General features: G+C 47.9%; 1 protein-coding gene across 1 annotated transcript in view; it reads right to left on the bottom strand.

Annotated features, from left to right (window-relative positions):
- ESR2 (estrogen receptor 2) overlaps nt 1-23,269 on the bottom strand; it is an 80,361-nt gene that overhangs the window by 43,911 nt on the left and 13,181 nt on the right. The window contains exon 2 of the mRNA XM_063948671.1: nt 6,690-7,168. Coding sequence (XP_063804741.1) covers nt 6,690-7,117 — 428 coding nt within the window. The 5' untranslated portion in view covers nt 7,118-7,168. The remainder of the gene's footprint in view (nt 1-6,689; nt 7,169-23,269) is intronic.

The following is a 23,269-nucleotide window of genomic DNA, read 5'->3' as shown; positions in this document are numbered from 1 at the left end:
GCGTGGCTTCGTGCAGGGGGCGTGGTCATTTACGCCCCCTGTACAGACTGAAATGATGTGCGGTGCGCGATGACATCATCGCGCACCGCACAGTAAAGGACCTCTCCACGAAGGGAAACTAGACGCGTACGCGTCTAGTTTCCCTTCACAGCGGCAGCGGCCAGCGGCAGCAGGCGGGCAGCGGGGGGCACACAGCAGCAGCGGATCTTGCCCTGGTGCGGCACCCTGCGCCCTCCGGAAGGCGGCGCCCCGGGCAAAAGTCCTGCTTGCCCGTGGCAAGATCCGCTACTGCATATAACGTAGTATAAATCTAGTATTTCAGCCCAATTTATATGGTTGATTGTCAAACAGCAACTTTCTATGGCCCTCATTCCAAGTTGATCGCTCGCTAGCTGCTTTTAGCAGCAGTGCACACGCTAGGCCGCCGCCCTCTGGGAGTGTACCTTAGCTTAGCAGAAGTGCGACCGAAAGGTTAGCAGAACTGCTCGTAAAAATTTTCATGCAGGTTCTGAGCAGCTCCAAACCTACTCCTAGCTTGCGATCACCTCGCTCAGTTTAGTTCCTGCTTTGACGTCACAAACACGCCCTGCGTTCGGCCAGCCACTCCCCCGTTTCCCCAGACATGCCTGCATTTTTACCTGTCACGCCTGCGTTTTTTAGCACACTCCCAGAAAACGGGCAGTTACCACCCAGAAACACCCACTTCCTGTCAATCACTCACCGATCAACAGAGCGACAGAAAAGCGTCGCTTGACCATGTGTAAAACTGCATAGTTTTGTGTGACAGTACTTCGCGCGTGCTTACTGCAGCCCGTACGCATGTGCAGTTTTGCCGTTTTTTTACCTGATTGCTGTGCTGCGAAAATCGGCAGCAAGCGATCAACTCGGAATGAGGGCCTATATTCGTTCTGCAAGAGGAGGAACACATGAAATATCCACCAAGTGATTGCTAAACTTTAGGGATTGGGTATAGTTTATGACAGTAATATTAGGAATTAGGAGTTAATGCTTTATTAGGGTTAATTAAGATGACATTTTTTTAATGCCACTGAAGGAGGTAATTAGAGGCTTAATGTACATGAATAGAATTATTTGATATTGGGGGACTAATTAATAATTGAGATTATGGAGGCAATGATTATAAAGGGGTCAACAATATTAAATGGGGTTGTTACAATGATTTTGTAATAGTTGATGTTTTTTTTGAGGAAGGGTTTATTATTGATGAGGGAATGATATTGCAAGGAGTATTATAGCTCTCTATATTATATGGCAGTCACTGATTCTCTCTACATTTTATGGCAGTCACTAATGCTCTTTGGCAGTCACTGATGATCTCTATTTTATAATGGTCAACTGTTTGTTTTTTGTATTGCATGGCGGAAACTGTGATGCTCTTTGCATTATATTGTTGTAAGGATGTGCCCTGTGGGCACATCTGTGTTGTCCCTAGTTGGGGACAGCGCTGGGGCAGCTTGTCTGTCCCCAGCGCTGGGTGCGTGGCGGCGGCGGGTGTCCGGTGCAGGGATTACCCTTTTCCCTGCACCGGACCCCAGGCTGGAGGGTTTGAATGTTGGCGCCCTCCGGGAGCCAATCGCGGCTCCCGGAGCGGCAGCCAATAGGAGAGAGACGCGGCGAGCCAATCGGCGCTCGCCGCGTCATAGGCCCCGCCCCCGGCGTCTGACGTCAGACGCCGGGCGGGAGCCAGAGCGGAGGACGACGGCGCTGAGGAGCGGGAAGAGGAGAAGACGTCGCGGGCGGGAGCCGAAGAGGACAGCGCGCGCGCAGAAGAGCGCGAAGAAGGAAGAGGAGCCGGACAGGAAACAAGGACTGCGTGGAGGAAGACGACGACGGCCGCAGGGAGAGGAGCTCCGGTGGCCGCTGAAGAGGCCTGAAGACTCCAGCCCTGGGAAAGAAGATGTCCAGCGGCGGCTGGACGCGGCGATGCGACGGCGGCGCCGCTGGCCAGGACGGGCCAGCGGCCGAAGAGGGCACCGGAGGCCCCCGGGTTAGGTAAGGCCTCAGTGAGGCATCCTTCCCCCCTCCCCTTTTCCTCCCTAGACCACCAGGGACGGGCATTAGGCCCGAGGGCACAAGTCAGGCACTAGGCCTGTGGCGCGGTTAGGAGATTGGGGGTCATTATTCTGATTAGGTGGTTTGGGCATTAGGCCCAAGCCACCCAACCTCTGCGGCACCAGATAGGCAGGCACTAGGCCTGGGGGGCACATGTTGGGCACTAGGCCCATGAGGATAGTCAGGCCACCGGCCTGTGGGCACAGTTAGGCGGGCATTAGGCCCGAGGGGCACGTTCAGGCACTAGGCCTGTGGGGACACTAGAGGGCGCTAGGCCCTAGTGGATTTGTGGCCAATTAGGGATATGAAAGGTGACCCTGGGCACAAGGCCCAGGTCACCCAACGGGCGGCAAGTTAGGCGGGCGCTAGGCCCGTGGGCAAAGTCAGGCCTCCGGCCTGTGGGCAGTTAGGGGGCGCTAGGCCCAGCGAAGCAGCGTTTCCCTGAGGTGAGTAAAGGTGGTACTGGGCGCTAGGCTCAGGCCACCCTGAGAGTACGGTAGGTGGGTGAGCTGTGCGGTCCCCACTACTGGGTGTTCTGGGTCGGGTAGATAAAGGGACAGCACCGTTTTATGTTGTAACTCCGATAGTGTGTTATATGTTGTTACCGTGCAGGGCAAAGTGTATGTGTTGTGTAAGTTGTGCATAGTTGTGTTGCACCACACCCACAGAGCTAGTTTGAGGGCTCCGCTGTTGTAGATAGTATAGGGTGTGACACTAGGTCAGAGTTAGGCCCTGCACGGCTGTTTCTCTTTGCCTCCTTACAGGGACCTGTAAGTGGAGAAGATCGGAGTGCAAGACTCGTGACGGTGAGTAGCATCCGTGTACGTCTGTCCCTTGTTTGTCCCCGAGCGCCGGAGTTAGGATTGCTCACGGACGTGAGAATCCCTTTCATCACACTACGTGCGAAAGCGCGAGTGTGTGAAAGCTGGGTAGCTGAGGCTTTGTGCCGGTGATGACCATTCACCCAGCCGGTGAAGGTCGCAGCCACCCCTGGGGTATCCCCTGTTCCACCGGAAGAAGGGTCGATACCCCTTTGATGTAAACCCTTCTCTCCTCAGCTAGGTCGTCGGTCAGCTCCGAGAGGGAATCGCCGTGTCCGGATCCGAGTGAAGATTTCCAGGTCCGTTGAGGGTTCCGGTACCTGAAGGTGAGAGCGAGCGGCGCCTGGTGAGTACCGAGTCTACACCTGCACGGCAGCAGGCACCACCACACGCACAGCAGCCGCACCTCTCACATTGTGGCTACTGTGATGTTCTTTTTATTATATGGTGGTCACTGCAATGCTATGTGGTAGGTGAGGACTTGTAATCTAGTCAGCAATACTTACCTTCGAGTTTTGAGACAGTGGAGACTCCATGTTCCATTTAAAGTTATGAAACCCCAGAACCACAAACGAAATACAGCACAAACTGGCTCTTTAATGTAATAAGTTAACTCTCATCCAACAAACACTTTAGTCTTTACATTGGCCTTCATTCCGAGTTGTTCGCTCGTTAGCTGCTTCTAGCAGCATTGCACACGCTAAGCCGCCGCCCTCTGGGAGTGAATCTTAGCATAGCAGAATTGCGAACGAAAGATTAGCAGAATTGTGAATAGAAATTTCTTAGCAGTTTCTGAGTAGCTCCAGACTTACTCCTACACTGCAATCAGTTCAGTCAGTTTCGTTCCTGGTTTGACGTCACAAACACACCCAGCGTTCGCCCAGACACTCCCCAGTTTCTCCAGACACTCCCGCGTTTTTCCCTGAAACGCCTGCGTTTTTCCGCACACTCCCATAAAACGGCCAGTTTCCACCCAGAAACACCCACTTCATGTCAATCACACTACGATCAGCAGAACGATGAAAAAACCTTGTTAGGCCGTGAGTAAAATACCAAACTTTTGTGCAAATTTACTTGGCACAGGCGCACTGCTAACATTGCGCATGCGCAGTTTGCGACTAATTCGCTCCGTAGCTAAAAATAATAACGAGCGAACAACTCGGAATGACCCCCCCCCTTGTTAGCACTTGTATTCAAGTAAGCAAAGGGTGACTACTATCTACTGGGGGGAGGGGGAGTCCTTGTCCTGGGCAGCAGAATGCCAAGCATCATACCTACTGACCCCTCTGTCTTGCACACTGGATTGAGGCACCAGTTTTATGCACAGCCCTCATTATGGTCCACTTTGGAAGGCATGCAACATTCTAATTCATCTTTTCTCTCCGTATTCATTTGAAAGTATAAAATAATAAAAAACTAAAAAACTATTATTTTGTTTTTAATTGAGTTTCAGCCAGGCTAACCATGACATCCAAATATTTCTCATATTGGATAGAACTGTAATGAAAATATTCTTCAAACCTTGGCTACATCATGCTGCAAAGATCAAATCAGCTGCTGGGGGAATAGTTGAAAAAAGTCTCATTGCTGCATTTTGAAGAAAAAAACTTGTGTAATGTGTTAGTAAATCTGAAAATTAAGTGCTATAAGACAAAAAAAAACACTATTGGAACAAATACAATTAAAATAGATTTTACTCATTAATCAAAATGACAACATAAATATACTCCCTTGATCAAGCACTCAACATTCCAAAATCTTCTTAAAATGATTTAAGACATTTGAGGTATGGGAAAAAATGGCGGAGGAACTACCAGAGACAATGGAGGTGGTCACCTCCAGGCACCTGGCCTGATCATGGCACCCAGGTCCTCCAAACTCCTCCATTGTGCCCTGCCTGTTTCTGCCAAATGAATTCCAGAGCAGGGAGCCCTTCTCTGGATTTGGAGTCCAGAGAGAATCTGCATACAGTGCAGCAGGCATCTAAGAGGCGGGTACACATGATGAAGTCCATACCTCACCCTACCTCTTCTATCGGCTCCTCCTGTCCCCAACTCTCTACACACAAAGCAGGATCTGCTCCTTCTACTCCGGAGGTGGGAAAGTGTGAACATAGAGCAACAAACTGCAGCCAGAAGGCCAGAACCCTGTTCAGCAGTAGTCAGTGAGTGAGGGTTAAGGAGGCAGGATGTCTGGGTGTTGTAGTGTATGAAAGTGGTGTGCCTGGTTGTTGTAGTGTCTGAGGGGAGGCGTCTGCTTGTGTTAGTGTGTGGGGGGCAGAGTGTCTGAGTGTTGTAGTGTATGGGGGAGGGGGGTGGGTTGGTTTCTGCAGAGGTATTAGTATTGTATGAGGGTGGGTGCTATTTGGATGTTGGCACTAGTGAATGACGAGGGTTGTGCCTGAAGGATGGTTGGCTCAGTGCTTCTGGTATGTCATCGGTGAATGAGGGAGGAGGGGATTCATTGGAAGAGGAAAGTCTGGGTGCTGCTGGGGTGTTGGTAATGTGTGTGCGTGTGTGCGTGTGTGCGTGTGTGTGTGTGTGTGTGTGTGTGTGTGTAGGTGGGTGGGTGTCACCAGACACTATTTCACCTCTAATCATAGGTTACAATAAACAAGATGTCAGTGGACACTTGAGGCTCAGTGTGTAGGAGACCGCTAAGAAGGTAACCCAGTGATGTATGACCTGTAGGATGGATGGATTTTTGGACAGCAGACCAAGCTTCACTCTTTGGAGGTTCAAAGGGATACAGACTTCCCTCAACAATACCCCACCTAAGGAGAAAAATGTTTTGGAAAGTACAGGCTATGGATGAAAGGAGGAAGGTCTTCAGGACCTCGTAGAGCATGCATCCTACCTGTTAACATGGATAACACCATTGGGGCTGTCACGCAGTCAGCACTTACATCTTTACCATGCCTAGTAGTCCTGAATAATTTAACTTTTGTGGAAATAACATCCCTCAAAGCCTCACATGTGAAGGAATGAGCAGGTAATGGGATTGGACAGCCTCTTGTTTATGCTAAGAAACATGTATGCAAGGATTTGATCTTTATTTGGCACAGCCCACAATGAAAAAGGGGGAGGAGCGCCCCGCATGTCAGGGAAGATGATCGTAGCTGTGGTAAATTTAGCACAGCTACGATCAACTCGGAATGACACCCTATATAACGACTCCTGGGTTTATGATCCCTGAGTCCTTCTACACAGCCAACGGCACTGCATCCCTCTCAAGAAACAATGCACAAAGTAGCGCATAGGCTTCTATTAGGTAACGCCACCTATAGATGGCGTTGCCTGTCTGATACAAGCTCTGGAAAGATTCACTTTACGGAGCTTTGTACATATGGGAAATGTGGTCAGACCTCTTTTTCAGAGTTTTGTCTGCATTTTCCCATAACTGCATTCTGTCCTTAGTCTGAGAAGCAAAATAAGCTGCCCCCCCCCCCGAGGCCACAGTAGTGCCCTAAAGTGGTGGCATATGGGAGAGAGCATCTTAGGACTTTTTGTTGGCAATGCTTCTCACTTGTACAGGACAAAGGGGCCTTCATATATATAAATGGTGACAGTTCTAGCTCTGTTATGTTGTAGTATTCTATAAAACAATTTCCATAAATGTCCACCATTCTGTCCACCTCTAGTGAGGGAGAAGATTAGTTCTTAGTGTATTATTACTCATTGGTGGCAGTTATTGAATGTCTTTCTTCATATCTACTAAAAAGAGATGTACATATTTCCACTAGTGAGTGTAAAGATAAACATGCTAAGGACAGTAATATAAAACCTGTTTTCTCACCTGTGAATTGGCAAGATGTGTTCTTCTGGTTTGGCTTCAAACCATGGACTCCGTGGTTGCTCTGCATACAACAGTGAGGATTGGCAATGTAAAGTCACGGGAGACATATGCTCTGGTGCAGTCCACAATAAATTAGGACTCATAGTCTGTCGCATAACTGAAGTTTCGGAATCACTAGAATTTCCTGGAACATTATAATTTATAAGAGGCGGGCTGCAAAATGCTATAGATGAGTAGTCGTGCCTGTTTTCCATGTACGAAGAAGGAATATACACGGGGCTTTGATCTACCGGCATCAAGCTCTGATTACCACAATACTCAACCGAAGACATTATAGCGGATGGAGAACCTTTGATGTCTGCTTTCGATGGTCCAATATGTTGCATTGGGTGTAACTGAGAAAACTCCTTGTGCAGGTGCGTTGACATGATGGGTGAAGGTTAAAATCTTTTTCTCAAAAACACATTGTTTTCCATTGACTAAAATAAAGAGGTACACATTATCAATGAGCTAAGCAGCAGTTATCCACATCAATGACTTACCAGTTTCATCTACCAAATAGGCAAACTTAGCACATGTCTAGGGTTATGGCTAGATTTAACATAGAACCAACCTCTACCCTTTCTGTATAAAATGCATTTATTTTACCATTAATCATGATTATTTTATCCTGGAGGCAGGTGGGACTGCAGCAGAGTACAAAATTCAAATAGAGAGCCACCAACTGCCTGTGAGTTCTGGCTGGAGATGTTTGGCAGTGTTTGGAGTGGCAGTTGGTGTGGTTCCTCTATTTCAGTGGTTCTCAAACTCGGTCCTCAGGACCCCACAGGGTTCTCGTTTTCCATGTCACCCAGCAGCTGCACTGTGTATCACCAACTGTCACAATTTAAAAATCTACAGGTGACCTGCAAAACATGAACCGTGTGGGGTCCTGAGGACCGAGTTTGAGAACCTGTGCTCTATTTTAATCTTGGACTGTGCTGCAGCTCCACTGCCTGGAGGCATACCTATGGTGAAATGATTAAACAAGGGGCAGTTTGCATCACTTGTAATTCAGCCACCACGAGCCCAGGCTTATATCACCTTTCCACAGATCTGACACTTACAAGGGGAGCAAACAAGGTGGCTTCCGGGGATGCCGCAGTCAGGTGGGGGGAGGGGGGGGGGGAGCACGGCTTGGCAGGTGAGCGCCCCCATGTCACTGTGGTTGAATGTCCCAAATAAGGTATTGCAATTCCAAAAAACACTGTCCATGCTGCTTTCTGTTTGTTTGTTTTTCTGTTTTGTTTTTTTACTAAAGATGTGTATATACTTATCCCACATTTTTTTAACCCTCTCTACTGCACTTTGCAGTGTTTCACCCCAATAGTAACATGTCATTTTTGGTCCACTTAGAATCATTGAAAACTTCCAATTGCCTAATTACTCATTGGGAGGTCCCCAGGGTTCTGACCCAAGGGGGTCATTCCGAGTTGATCGCTCGCTAGCAGTTTTTAGCAGCCATGCAAACGCTATGCCGCCGCCCACTGGGAGTGTATTTTAGCTTAGCAGAAGTGCGAACGGTTGTATCGCAGAGCGCCTGCAAAAAAAAATTGTGTCGTTTCAGAGTATCTCAAAACCTACTCAGCGCTTGCGATCACTTCAGACTATTCAGTTACGTATTTGACATCACACACCCGCCCAGCGTTCGCCCAACCACGCCTGCATTTTCCCTGGCACGCCTGCGTTTTTCTGAACACTCCCTGAAAACGGTCAGTTGCCACCCAGAAACGCCCACTTCATGTCCATCACTCTGCGGCAACCAGTGCGACTGAAATGCATTGCTAGACCCTGTGCAAAACTGCATCGTTCGTTGTGCCCGTACGTCACGCGTGCGCATTGCACCGCATGCGCAGAACTGCCGTTTTTTTTGCCTGATCGCTGCGCTGCAACAAATGCAGCTAGCGATCAACTCGGAATGACCACCCAAGTCCCAATGTTTTTACCTTATAATAATGATTTTTCCTAAGTTTGCACCTGCTCTGCAGTAGCTAGAAAACAAAATGTAGTATCACTGGATTTATAGGGCAGTATCACTGGAATTAAACAACAGTACTACTGTATTTATACAGCAGTACCACTGGACATATACGGCAGTATCACTGGAATTATATGGCAGTACCACTGGACATATATGGCAGTATACTGTATTTATACGGCAGTACCACTGGACATATACGGCAGTATCACTGGAATTATACAGCAGTATCACTGGATTTATACGGCAGTACCACTGGAATTATATGGCAGTATCACTGGACTAGGTTTATAGGCCAGTACCACTGGATTTGTACGGCAGTATCACTGGAATTATATGGCAGTACCACTGGACATACACGGCAGTATCACTGGAATTATACCGCAGTATCACTGGAATTATACGGCAGTACCACTGGACTGATACGGCAGTATCACTAGACTGGATTTATACGGCAATATAATTGGAATTATACGGCAGTATCATTGGAATTATACGGCAGTATCACTGGAATTATATGGCAATACCACTGACTTATACGCCAGTACCACTGGATTTATACAGCAGTAACACTAGACATATACGGCAGTATCACTGGAATTATATGGCAGTACCACTGGACATATACGGCAGTATCACTGGATTTATATAGCAGTATCACTGGACATATATGGCAGTATCACTGGATTTACACGGCAGTACCACTGGACATATACAGCAGTACCACTGGACATATACGGCAGTATCACTGGACTGGATTTATACGCCAGTACCACTGGATTTATACGGCAGTACCACTGGATTTATACGGCAGTACCACTGGACATATACGGCAGTATCACTGGAATTATATGGCAGTACGACTGGACATATACGGAAGTATCACTGGACTTATACGGCAGTACCACTGGACTGGATTTATACGGCAGTATCACTGGACTTATACGGCAGTGTCACTGGACATATACGGTAGTATCACTGGACATATACGGCAGTATCACTGGACATATATACGGCAATAGCCCTGGACTTATACAGCAGCACAGGGACACCACCACTGGACTGATGCAGGACAACACAGCACCACTGGACTGGACTTATACAGCAGCATTGGAGATATGGCAGCAGAGGACACCACCACTGTGACTGGACTGATGCAGCAGAAGACACCACCAATGGACTGATGCAGCACAACACAGCACCACTGGACTGGACTTATACAGCAGCACTGGACATATGGCAGCAGAGGACACCACCACTGTGATTGGAGTGATGCAGCACAAGACACTACCACTGCACTGATGCAGCACAACACAGCACCACTGGACTGGACTTATACAGCAGCACTCGACATATGGCAGCAGAGGACACCACCACTATGACTGGACTGGTGCAGCACAAAACCTGCGAGAATCCGACAGCGGAATAATGATGTTTTGTCTCGTTCTAGTTTCAGAGTCAGGCGGGAAAACCTGAGCCGGGCTCGGATCCGGGCTCGGGTAATGAAGTTCGGGAGGGTTCGGTTCTCAAGGAACCGAACCCGCTCATCTCTAATTTGGATGAGACAAAAAGATGGCTGGTGACATTCAGAGGATCTATCCCCACTTTCCAAAAACATGATGTGGCTGAGTACATTAGTAGCCGTCATGGTAGAGGTCACAATAAGAATACACAGGCAAGCTTTCTCATAGTACTGTGTGTGCTGCATTTGGCTGGTTGATGAACAGAAAAGCTTCCATTGTGCTCTAGATGTGAGGTGGCTTAATGGGCTAGTAGACTGACAGCAGTGTTGGAGTCTATGGTTTGAATTCCAAGTTGAGCACATTTTGCAGTATATTGGTCACTGTACTAGAGTAATTGATGACATTGAAAAAAAGTTTGCCTCCTTATGAAACCTGTGATAGCTCAGTCAGCAGGTGAGTGGCCATGCAATACTTATGGAGTCATTAGTTAAAATCCCAATAATTGAGCTAGTACCATACTGCTATTAAAAAGCAAGTGCTATTTGCCTGATTCAATATAGGTGGTGGTCATTTTGTTGTAATTAGTTTTGAAGGTACTTAAAAAAAACAAAAGCAGCTAAGCACATACACTGACCTCCCTACTGACAATGATGAGGGATGTCCCGGCACAGATCTCCATGTCGGGAAAGCTGCTTGCATGCCCACATGCCCAATGAGGCCCCTAGCTATATTCACCAACGCCCCTAGCTAGATTCACTGTCAGAGCGGGGCTTACAATAAGACTTTTGTTATCATCCTGTAAGCAGAGAGAGTTTCATCATCCAGCAAGGAGCAACATTCAAGGTGACAATGATGAGGGATGTCCTAGTTCAGATCTCCATGTCGGGAAAGCTCCTCACATTCCCAATGAGGCCCCTAGCTACAAGGATTCACTGTCAGAGCTGGGCTTACAACCAGACTTTTGTCATCCTCCTGTAAGCCAGTGGTTCACAAATTTTTTGGAATCACGGCGCCCCTAGAGCATCATAATTTTTTTTACAGCACCTCCAGGACAAAAACGTCTTATTGAGACATATAGAAAGAAATATTAAATTAAGTAAATTGTGTTTATGTGTCATCCATAGGTTAAATGGTGTGGTGAGGGAGAAGATTTGCTTCTGTTTGTCCACATATGTTATGACTAGTAGCCACCAGCACTGGTTTTGCCTAGTACATTGACCATAAATAATTTTAATTGGTCCTGGACCACCAATCCAAGGCACCCCTGCAAGTGTTCCGAGACACCTCAGGGTGCCTAGGAGTAGGCACCCAGTTTGGGAACCACTGCTGTAAGCAGACAGTTTCATCATCCAGCCAGGCACAACATCCAAGGTGCTAAATGGAAACCTCTCAGGGCAGAGTTTCCCAAACTCTACTATTACAGTCCATGTCTTAAGGATATCCATTCTTAAGCATAGGTGACTTAATAACAAAGTCAATTTGATTTATCCACTGATATCCTTAAAACATGGACTGTAATGACAGCGTTTGGGAAACCTCTGACTCATGGGATTTGAAGCTGGGGACCCACCAACATTGCCAATACAGAAAGCCGATACCAGCCCACTGAGCTACTTAGGCTGCTGAAAGCGTTGTGTAGGCTGTGGTAGCTAGCCACACCCCCACTGGATGCTGGCCACACCCACGTGCATGGGCACCTACCACAGCATTTTCCCTGTGGGTCCTTCATGCCCCAGTCCGACACTGATGACACCCATAGAGCGGGAATAGAACCTGTGGCGAGCGCAGCGAGTCACTGTGCGCGCAAAGGGACTCAAAGCGCTCGCCCCACTGCCGGCATTCTGCCTGGCGGGATGCTGCTGTCGGGAGACTGACAGCCGGCATCCCTCAGGCGGCACAACGTATGTATTCCATAGAGACAATGATAGATGAGAGCATCACACCCTACAGACTGCCATCGGTCTCAGAGAAAGCTGCCGCACTAGCAGACAAGGCTGAAGGGGTGATGTAGAAGGCTGCCAGACAGGGCTGCAAAATTACTGGATGTAGCTGCCAGGGGAGTTCCAACCCCATAGGGTCCCATAGACTAGCCTGCCCGGGGTTCTGTACAAGCAAGAATTCAATTCTGGGTCAGGGGGAGAGAAGGAGCTAGACACTTGTCCAGGGGGAAAAATACAGCAAGACACCAGGACAAAGGGAAGAAGGGATTCCCAGGCTCACCCAGAGATCCAGGCAGAGCAGAGGCGCCACTTACCATGGTGACACCCGGTGTGCCACAAAAAGGGGGCATGGCCTTATGTGAGGGGTGTGGCTTTGCATCCTGGAACTCATTTTTGTCACTCCGGAGACTGCTATGGTTGCAGTGTCGGCTTCTGCACTATGGCTGCACGCACAGGGCCGTCTTTTCGTATGGGCTCAATGGGCTCTTGCCCAAGGGCCCCAGGAGTAAAAGGGCCCTAGGCTAATAGCTGAGGGTCCCCTCTTTCCAGGGGTACCAGATTTTTGAAAATCGGCCCTGGGGAACCGGAGATATCCGACTTCAAAGCAGTAGTCCCCATCCAAGCCTGTTAATTGTTCTTCCCAGCTAGATATCTAGGGTTTTGTCTGACTTAGAGTTTTCTGAGGGTATACTCCAAAAGCTGTGACTCTCCCCTTTCAGTGGACACTGGCAGCTTGTCTCTACTATGTCCAGAACCAGAGATATCAGCCTTCAAGCAGCTGGTCCCTGCTCCAGCTCCACACGCCTAATATGCAGTTTTATATTTTTGTCGGTGGATTGCTCTGGTTCCTGAACTCTGATCCCCAAGTCCCCAGAACCTCCTGAAAGGTGGGACTCTCTAGTTTTTTTTATCCCAGTTAAGCTAAGAAATCTATTTCCAGGAACTGGAGATATCTGCAGTAAAGCAAGCTGCCCTGATCCCCGGAAAATGAGGAATATTAAGCCCACTCCACTATCCACCCCTCCCCTGTGTATTAAACACCCCTTACCACCCTGGAAGTCATGTATCAAGGCCCCTTCATTCAGCACAATGTCCCCTTCTACAGTTTAGCATTCTCCTTCCCGCACCATTTCTGAAGTAAAGGAGTAATTAGCAGAAATTATTTCTCCAGGTCCTACATGCTGAACGAAAGATAGAACCCCCCTATCCCCCACGGGACATCAAAGCTGCCACTGATAGCACCCCCCACCCCTACCGCTGATGCGTGGGTAGGGGCCCCAGTGCATTGCTGTGCCCAGGGGCTTACACTGCTGTTAAGACGTCTCTGTGCACGCATTGTTATAGTACGGCACTCAGACCTTGTCACTGAACAGGAGCCAGCCTCTTCGCGTCAACCGCACCCCCTGCACCCCCTTTGTGACGCCACTTGGGCAGAGTCCATGGATAATCCAGTTGCCGTCTGTTTCTCTGATATATTTGCTGTTATTTATCAGAGTTTTACTATCTTCCCTTTACTACCTTTACATATGACTGGTTGATGAACAAAAAGTTTCCATCCTTCTCTAGGTGTGAGATAGCACACTGGGCTAGAAGCCTGACCGCCATGCTGTAGTTTGTGGTTCTAATCCCAGGCTGTGCTCATTTTGCAGTATTGGCCATTGCACTGGGGTAATTGATAACATTAAGAAAAATCTCATTGTTACTCTGTATCCTGAGATGGGTCAGTCAGTATGTCAGTGCTCTATGGTTGTGGGGTCACTGGTTTGAATCCCAAGACTTCTGCTGCTCCTATACAAAATGTGTCTGTTGGAGCTTTTATTACTTTTTAATGAACTTTAAAAAAAAACCTGCGTAGCTCCTTTGCCCTGTATCTGCCCTCCCTACTGGCAATGACAGAGAGGTCCTAGCTCGGATCTCTAGCTTGGAGGCGCTCCTTGCATGTTCTGATTGTGTTTTATGCACCATCAGGGTTGCTGGGGAGCATCCTCCACATGAGGCACTTAGCTACGAGGACTCACCATTGCTGTCAGGGTGGGAGGGGGGCATGCAGGGTGCGTGCGGTGTGGGGGTGGGCATGCAGTGTGGAGGGTATGCGGGGAGCCTGCTTACAAGAAGCGGCGAGAGTTTCTTCATCCAGCTGGGATCATTATCCAAGGTGCTAAAGGGAAACCATCATGGGATGCGAACCAGGGATCCCACCATCATTGCCAGTACAGAGAACAGCTACTAGCCCACTGAGATACACAGGATATGGTGAGATAGGCTTCCGTTCCTCAGTGTTATCATCTAGCCTAGTGCAAAATCCACAGAACTAAATGGAAACCCACATGGGATTCGAACCAGGGATCCCACCATCATTGCCAATACAGCAAGCCACTACTAGCCCACTGAGCTACACAGGATATGGTAAGATATGCTTCCGTTCCTCAGTGTTATCATCTAGCCTAGTGCAAATCCCACAAAACTAAATTGAAACCCACATGGGACTCGAACCAGGGATACCACCATCCTTGCCAGTACAGACAGCAGCTACTAACCCACTGAGCTACACAGGTTACTGGAAGACAGGACTCTATTCCTCAGTGTTATCATGTAGCCCAGTGCAAAACCCACAGAACTAAATGGAAACCCACATGGGATTCGAACCAGAGATCCCACAATCCTTGCCAGTAGCTACTAGCCCACGGAACTACACAGGCTACAGTCTTATAGGCTGCCGTTCCTCAGTGTTGTCATCTAGCCTAGTGCAAAACCCACAGAACTAAAATGAAACCCACATGGGATTCAAACCAAGGATCCCACCATCACTGTCATTACAGACAAGCTACTAGCCCACTGAGCTATGCAGGACACAGTAAGACAGCATTCCATTCCTCAGTGTTATCCTCTAGCCTAGTGCAAAATCCACAGAAATAAATGGAAATCCACAATAAAGGTGTATTCAAACCAAGGATCCCACCATCCGTGCCAATACAGATAGCAGATACTAGCCCACTGAGCTACGCAGGATACAGTGCAATAGGCTTCCGTTCTTCAGAGTTATCATCAAGCCCAGTGCAAAACCCACGGAACTAAATGGAAACCTATATAGGACTCGATTGAGGGATTCCACCATCCTTGCTAGTACAGAAAGCAGCTACTAGCCCTCTGAGTTACACAGGCTATGGTAAGATGGGCGTCCAATCCTCAGTGTTGTCATCTAGCCTAGTGAATACACAGAACTAAATAGAAACCTAGAGGGGGATTAAAATCAAGGATCTCACCATCCTTTCCAGTACAGAGAGCAGCTACCAGCCCACTGAACTGTGCAGCCGGTAGTAAGCGCTTTTTCTCAATTTCATCAATTAGCCTAGTGCGAAATCTACAGAATTAAAGAGAAGGCTCCATGGGGATTTAAACCAGTGAACCCACGATTACCCCCAGTGTAGGAGAAGATATGAGTCCTCTAGGCTACACAGGCAAGTTGTTAGGTGGTGGTGATTTTGTTGTAATTAGTTTTGAAGGTACTTAAGAAAAAAACAAAAGCAGCTAAGCACATACACTGACCTCCCTGCTGACAATGATGAGGGATGTCCCGGCTCAGATCTCCATGTCGGGAAAGCTGCTTGCATGCCCACATGCCCAATGAGACCCCTAGCTACATTCACCAACGCCCCTAGATAGATTTACTGTCAGAGGAGAGCTTACAATAAGACTTTTGTTATCATCCTGTAAGCAGAGAGAGTTTCATCATCCAGCAAGGAGCAACATTCAAGGTGCTAAATGGAAACCTCTCAGGGAAGAGATTCCCAAACACTACTATTACAGACTATGTTTTTTTTTAAGGATATCCATGCTTAAGCATAGGTGACTTAACAAAGTCACTTTGATTTATCCTTAAAACCTTGGCTATAATGACAGCATTTGGGAAACCTTGGACTCATGGGATTTGAACCTAGGAACCAACCACCATTGCCAGTACAGACACCAGCTACCAGCCCACTGAGCTATGCAGGATATGGTACAATAAGTTTCCGTTTCTCAGTGTTATCATCTAGCCTAGTGCAAATTAAAACCTACAGGACCACAAGTAAACCTAGAGGGGGGTCCAAACCAAGGATCTTATCATCCTTGCCAGTATAGAAGCCAGCTACCAGCCCACTGAGCTGTGCAGCCAGTAGTAAGCTTGGTGTCTTTTTCTCAATGTCATCAATTAACCTAGTGCAAAATCCACAGAATTAAAAAGAAGGCTCCATGGAGATTCGAACAAGCAAACCCCCATCTTTTTTTCCGTGTTACTAGCCAAAGGCAAAATCCACAGAACTAAATAGAGACCTTCAGTAGGATTAGAACTAGGGAACCCACCATCGTTAGTACAAAGAGCAGCTAATAGATATGCTGGTTACAGTAAGCTGGATGCCTTTTTCTCAGTATCGTCAACTTGGATATAATTTGGAGGAGTTTTTATGGCCTAAAACAAAACCTTATGCTGGGCTTACACGGTCAGATAAAATGTCTGTCAGACTGGCAGCCTTATATCCTGGGCATACAGTGTATTCACAGTGTATGGCCACTATATCTGCGTTCCTCCCCAGGGGAGGAGACATTCCCCTGTTCCTCCCCTGCCAGATACCGCTGACCAATTATCGGATCTGTTTGACATGCCGGATGGTTTGTCGTGTCTGATTGACTGGTATTTTGAGATCAGTTGTGCAAATGCTCTGCACAATTATCTGGGAGGTCCTCCGATATCAGGCAGCTGCCTCTAATAATTGTATAATGCATACCTCCCAACATGACCCTCTCCACGAGGGACAGAATGCTCTGCTCCTGGACTTCCCTCTTAATTGATGATTGCCGTCACCTGTTCTGAAACTCCTTTCTTATCCATTAACCTGTTCAACACAGGTGTTGGCAATCATACATTAAGAGGGAAGTCCAGGTAGAGAGCATTTTATCCCTCCTGGAGAGGGTCATGTTGGGAGGTATGGAGAATGTACCTACGTCAGCTGCCATTCCCAGTGTTTACATGTCAGCTGAGCTTGCACAGGGGGAAGAAACACAGCAAGCATCAGAGGAAGGTCCAGAGGGGTCACCTGGGAGAAGGGTAGTTACAGTAGACCAGGGCCATCCACCAATCAGTGAGTTACTATGACCGCACTGCGAATGGCTGTGTCTGAGAGGCAGGCAAAGGATGCTGCCTGACCGCTCCAATGTGCAGAGCAGCTGAGCAGTATCTCCTCTATGAGGTCTATTTACTAAGCCTTGGAGAGAGATAAAGTGGATGGAGATAAAGACTAACCAGCTCCAAACTGTCATTTTTCAAACACAGCCTGTAACATGGCAGTCAGGAGCTGATTGGCTGATACTTTATCTCCGTCCACATTATCTCTCTCCAAGGCTTAGTAAATAGACCCCATAGTACCAGCCAATCATCTCCTGTCATTTTTCAAACACACCCTGTAACATAAAAGTTAGGAGCTGATTGGCTAATACTTTATCTTTCTCCTATGTATCTCAGCTACCAGACACTTATATAGCAGTTTGAAGGCACAGGGTGCCCTTGTTACGGAGAATGATGGCGCGATCACCTGTCTCTTCCCCTGCATCCACCACTGACTGCCAGGCTCCCTGCTGCATATTTGTGAGTCCTGGAGCCAGCCAGAGGAGCAGACGGCATGCACACCGCTTGGTTACTGGAGTTGCTGGTGAAAGCAGAATCTAGAGACTTTACCACCCATAGAGACGAGATCCGTTCAATTTGCCGGCTGTGGGGATGCCGGCGGTCAGGATACCGATACTGGAATCCCGACAGCCGGCAATGCCAACAGCCGGAATACCGGCAATGCATCAGGGCTATTCCCACTCACACCCAGGGTAAAGCCTCTGTGGTAGCTAGCCACACCCCCACTGGATGCTGGCCACACCCACGTGCATGGGCCCCTACCACAGCATTTCCCTGGTGGGCCCTTCATGCCCCAGTACGACACTGACGACACCCATAGAGCGGGAATAGAACCTGTGGTGAGCGCAGTGAGTCACCGTGCCCGCAAGGGGACTCAAAGCGCTCGCCCCACTGCCGGCATTCTGCCCGGCGGGATGCTGCTGTCGGGAGACTGACAGCCGGCATCCCTCAGGCGGCACAACGTATGTATTCCATAGAGACAATGATAGATGAGAGCATCACACCCTACAGACTGCCATCGGTCTCAGAGAAAGCTGCCGCACTAGCAGACAAGGCTGAAGGGGTGATGTAGAAGGCTGCCAGACAGGGCTGCAATATTACTAGATGTAGCTGCCAGGGGAGTTCCAACCCCATAGGGTCCCATAGACTAGCCTGCCCGGGGTTCTGTACAAGCAAGAATTCAAATCTGGGTCAGGGGGAGAGAAGGAGCTAGACTCTTGTCCAGGGGGAGAAATACAGCAAGACACCAGGACAAAGGGAAGAAAGGATTCCCAGGCTCACCCAGAGATCCAGGCAGAGCAGAGGCGCCACTTACCATGGTGACACCCGGTGTGCCACAAAAGGGGGCATGGCCTCATGTGAGGGGTGTGGCTTCGCATCCCGGAACCCATTTTTATCACTCCGGGGGTCCGGGATATGCGGACTGCCACCGGAGACTGCTGTGGTTGCAGTGCCAGCTTCTGCACTATGGCTGCATGCATTGTTACAGTGCAGCACTCGGACCCTGTCACTGAACAGGAGCCAGCCTTCTCGTGTCACCCGCACCCCCTGCACCCCCTGCACCCCCTTTGTGATGCCACTCGGGCAGAGTCCATGGATAATCCAGTTGCCGTCTGTTTCTCTGGTATCTTTGCTGTTATTCCAAGTAACTGCTACTGATAGTGTTACATTACCTTCACGTGTTTGATATAACCTTTAAAGCTTAATGGTTCTACCACGCTGAACATTACAGACCTCATTTACACGACTGCGCATTACAGACATCATTTACACGACTGCGCATTACAGACATCATTTACACGACTGCACCTTACAGACATCATTTACACGACGGCGCATTACAGACATCATTTACACGACTGCGCATTACAGACATCATTTACACGACTGCGCATTACAGACATCATTTACACGACTGCACCTTACAGACATCATTTACACGACTGCGCATTACAGACATCATTTACACGCTGCACATTACAGACATCATTTACACGACTGCGCATTACAGACATCATTTACACAACTGCGCATTACAGACATCATTTACACAACTGCGCATTACAGACATCATTTACACGCTGCACATTACAGACATCATTTACACGACTGTGCATTACAGACATCATTTACACGACTGCGCATTACAGACATCATTTACACGACTGCGCATTACAGGTCAGGGGACAGGCCCCAGGTTGCCAGGTATATACCCCAATAACTATGGAAAGTGGCTCATCTGCTGAGGCTGTGGGTGTGCCATGGGCTAGGGTGCAGCGTTTCTCCTGATTACAATAGTGGAGGTCCTTGTTCAAATCACCAATCTTCCTCCTATTTACTTTTTCAGATTTTTACTATCTTCCCTTTACTACCTTTACACATGACTGGTTGATGACCAGAAACGTTTCCATCCCTCTCTAGGTGTGAGATAGCACACTGGGCTAGAAGCCTGACCGCCATGCTGTAGTTTGTGGTTCGAATCCCAGGCTGTGCTTGTTTTGCAGTATTGGCCATTGCACTGGGGTAATTGATAACATTAAGAAATATCTCCTCATTACTCTGTATCATGAGATGGGTCAGTCAGTATGTCAGTGCTCTATGGTTATGGGGTCACTGGTTTGAATCCCAAGACTTCAGCTGCTCCTATACAAAATGTGTCTGTTGGAGCTTTTATTACTTTTTAATGAACTGTAAAAAAAAAACTGCGTAGCTCCTTTGCCCTGTAGCTGCCCTCCCTACTGGCAATGACGTGGAATGTCCTAGCTCGGATCTCTAGCTTGGGGGCGCTCCTTGCATGTTCTGATTGTGTTTTATGCACCGTCAGGGTTGCTGGGGAGCATCCTCCACATGAGGCACTTAGCTACGAGGACTCACCATTGCTGTCAGGGTGGGAGGGGGGCATGCAGGGTGTGTGCGGTGTGGGGGTGGGCATGCAGTGTGGAGGGTATGCGGGGAGCCTGCTTACAAGAAGCGACGAAAGTTTCATCATCCAGCCGGGATCATTATCCAAGGTGCTAAAGGGAAGCAAACCAGGGATCCCACCATCATTGACAGTACAGAGAACAGCTACTAGCCCACTGAGCTACACAGGATACAGTAAGATAGGCTTCCGTTCCTCAGTGTTATCATCCAGCCTAGTGCAAAATCCACAGAACTAAACGGAAACCCACATGGGATTCGAACCAGGGATCCCACCATCATTGCCAATACAGCAAGCCACTACTAGCCCACTGAGCTACACAGGATATGGTAGGATAGGCTTCCGTTCCTCAGTGTTATCATCTAGCCTAGTGCAAAATCCACAGAACTAAATGGAAACCCATATGGGATTCAAACCAGGGATCCCACCATCATTGCCAATACAGCAAGCCACTACTAGCCCACTGAGATATGCAGGATACAGGAGGATGGGCTTCCGTTCCTCAGTGTTATCATCTAGCCTAGTGCAAATTAAAATCCACAGAACTAAACAGAAACCCACATGGGATTCGAACCAGGAATCCCACCATCATTGTCAATACAGCAAGCCACTACTAGCCCACTGAGCTACACAGGATATGGTGGGCGAGGCTTCCGTTCCTCAGTGTTATCATCTAGCCTAGTGCAAAATCCACAGAACTAAATTGAAACCCACATGGGATTCAAACCAGGGATCCCACCATCATTGCCAATACAGCAAGCCACTACTAGCCCACTGAGCTATGCAGGATACAAAAGGATGGGCTTCCGTTCCTCAGTGTTATCATCTAGCCTAGTGCAAAATCCACAGAACTAAATGGAAACCCAAATGGGATTCAAACCAGGGATCCCACCATTATCGCCAATACATACCAGCTACTTGCTCACTGAGCTATGCAGGATACGTGAAGATAGACTTCCATTCCTCAGTGTTATCCTCTAGCCTAGTGCAAAATCCACAGAACTAAATGGAAACCCACATGGGATTCAAACCAGGGATCCCACCATTATCGCCAGTACATACCAGCTACTTGCTCACTGAGCTATGCAGGATACGTGAAGATAGACTTCCATTCCTCAGTGTTATCCTCTAGCCTAGTGCAAAATCCACAGAACTAAATTGAAACTCACATGGGACACCACCATTATTGTCAATGCAGCAATCCGCTACTAGCCCACTGAGATATGCAGGACACGGTAAGGTAAGTTTCCGTTCCTCAGTGTTATCATCTAGCCCAGTGCAAAATCCACAGAACTAAATGGAAACCCACATGGGATTCAAACCAGGAATACCACCATTATCACCAGTACAGACCAACTAATAGCCCACTGAGCTACGCAGGCTACAGTAAGATAGTATTCCATTCCTCAGTGTTATCCTCTAGCCAAGTGCAAAATCCACAGAACTAAATGGAAACCCACATGGGATTCAAACCAGGAATCCCACCATTATCACCAGTACAGACCAGCTGATAGCCCACTGAGCTACGCAGGCTACAGTAAGATAGTATTCCATTCCTCAGTGTTATCCTCTAGCCTAGTGCAAAATCCACAGAACTAAATGGAAACCCACATGGGATTCAAACCAGGAATCCCACCATTATCACCATTACAGACCAGCTACTAGCCCACTGAGCTACGAAGGCAGCATTCCATGCCTCAGTGTTATCCTCTAGCCTAGTGCAAAATCCACAGAACTAAATGGAAACCCACAGTAAAGGTGAATTCAAAACAAGAATCCCACCAACTAGTACAGAGAGCAGCTACTAGCCCACTGAGCTACCCAAGGTACAATAAGATGGGCTTCCGATCCTCTGTGTTGTCATCTAGACTAGTGAAAAATCCACAGAACTAAATAGAAACCTAGAGGGGGATTAAAACCACCCTTTCTAGTACAGAGGCCAGCTACCAGCCCACTGAGCTGTGCAGCTGGTAGTAAGCTTGGTGTCTTTTTCTCAATGTCATCAATTAGCCTAGTGCAAAATCCACAGAATTAAAGAGAAGGCTCCATGGGGATACAAATCAGTGAACCCACGATTGCCCCCCAGTTGTAGGAGCAGATACGAGTCCTCTAAGCTACACAGGCTACAGCAAGTTGTTAAGTGGTTGTCATTTTGTTGTAATTAGTGACCTCCCTACTGACAGTGATGAGGAATGTCCCGGCTCAGATCTCCATGTCGGGAAAGCTGCTTGCATACCCACATGCCCAATGATGCCCCTAGCTACATTCACCAACGCCCCTAGCTTGGTTCACATCACTGTCAGAGGGGAGCTTACAATATGACTTTTGTCATCATCCTGTAAGCAGAGAGAGTTTCATCATCCAGCCAGGCACAACATCCAAGGTGCTAAATGGAAACCTTGCAGGGAAGAGTTTCCCAAACACTACTATTACAGTCCATGTTTTTTTTAAGGATATCCATGCTTAAGCATAGGTGACTAATAACATTAACAAGGTCAATTTGATTTATCCTTAAAACCTTGGCTATAATGACAGCATTTGGGAAACCACGGACTCATAGGATTTGAACCACCATCATTGGCAGTACAGAAAGCAGCTACAAGCCCACTACACTACTTAGGCTGCAGTAAGCCTGATATCTATTTCTCAGTGTCATCAGGCTCGTGCAAAATATACAGAACTAAATAGAAATTTATATTGGGATTAGAAACAGGAGCCCCACTAACATTGACATTAAAGTAACAACACGTTAGTGCACTAACCTATGCTGCACTTGGTACACTTAACTATTTCTTAATTATAATTAATCAGCCAGTTCCACCAATCAAGGCACTGCAAGAAAGCCAGACTATGGATTTTGCCCATGATCAACCCAATGAATCTCTGAGCAACATGGATTTACTTTGAAGAGTCTGTATCCAGTTTTATGTAGGCAATGAGACATCATCTAGCAAGGACCAAAACAGAGACTTGAACTAGGAACACACCATCACTGTGAGAGCAGCTATTAGCCCACTAAGCTACTCTGGCTGCAGAATATTGGAGCCATTTTCTCAGTGTTATTAATCAAACTAGT

Source organism: Pseudophryne corroboree, chromosome 12, assembly GCF_028390025.1.
Source record: "Pseudophryne corroboree isolate aPseCor3 chromosome 12, aPseCor3.hap2, whole genome shotgun sequence".
Lineage (NCBI taxonomy): Eukaryota > Metazoa > Chordata > Amphibia > Anura > Myobatrachidae > Pseudophryne > Pseudophryne corroboree.
This window is presented reverse-complemented; position numbering and strand designations above follow the sequence as displayed.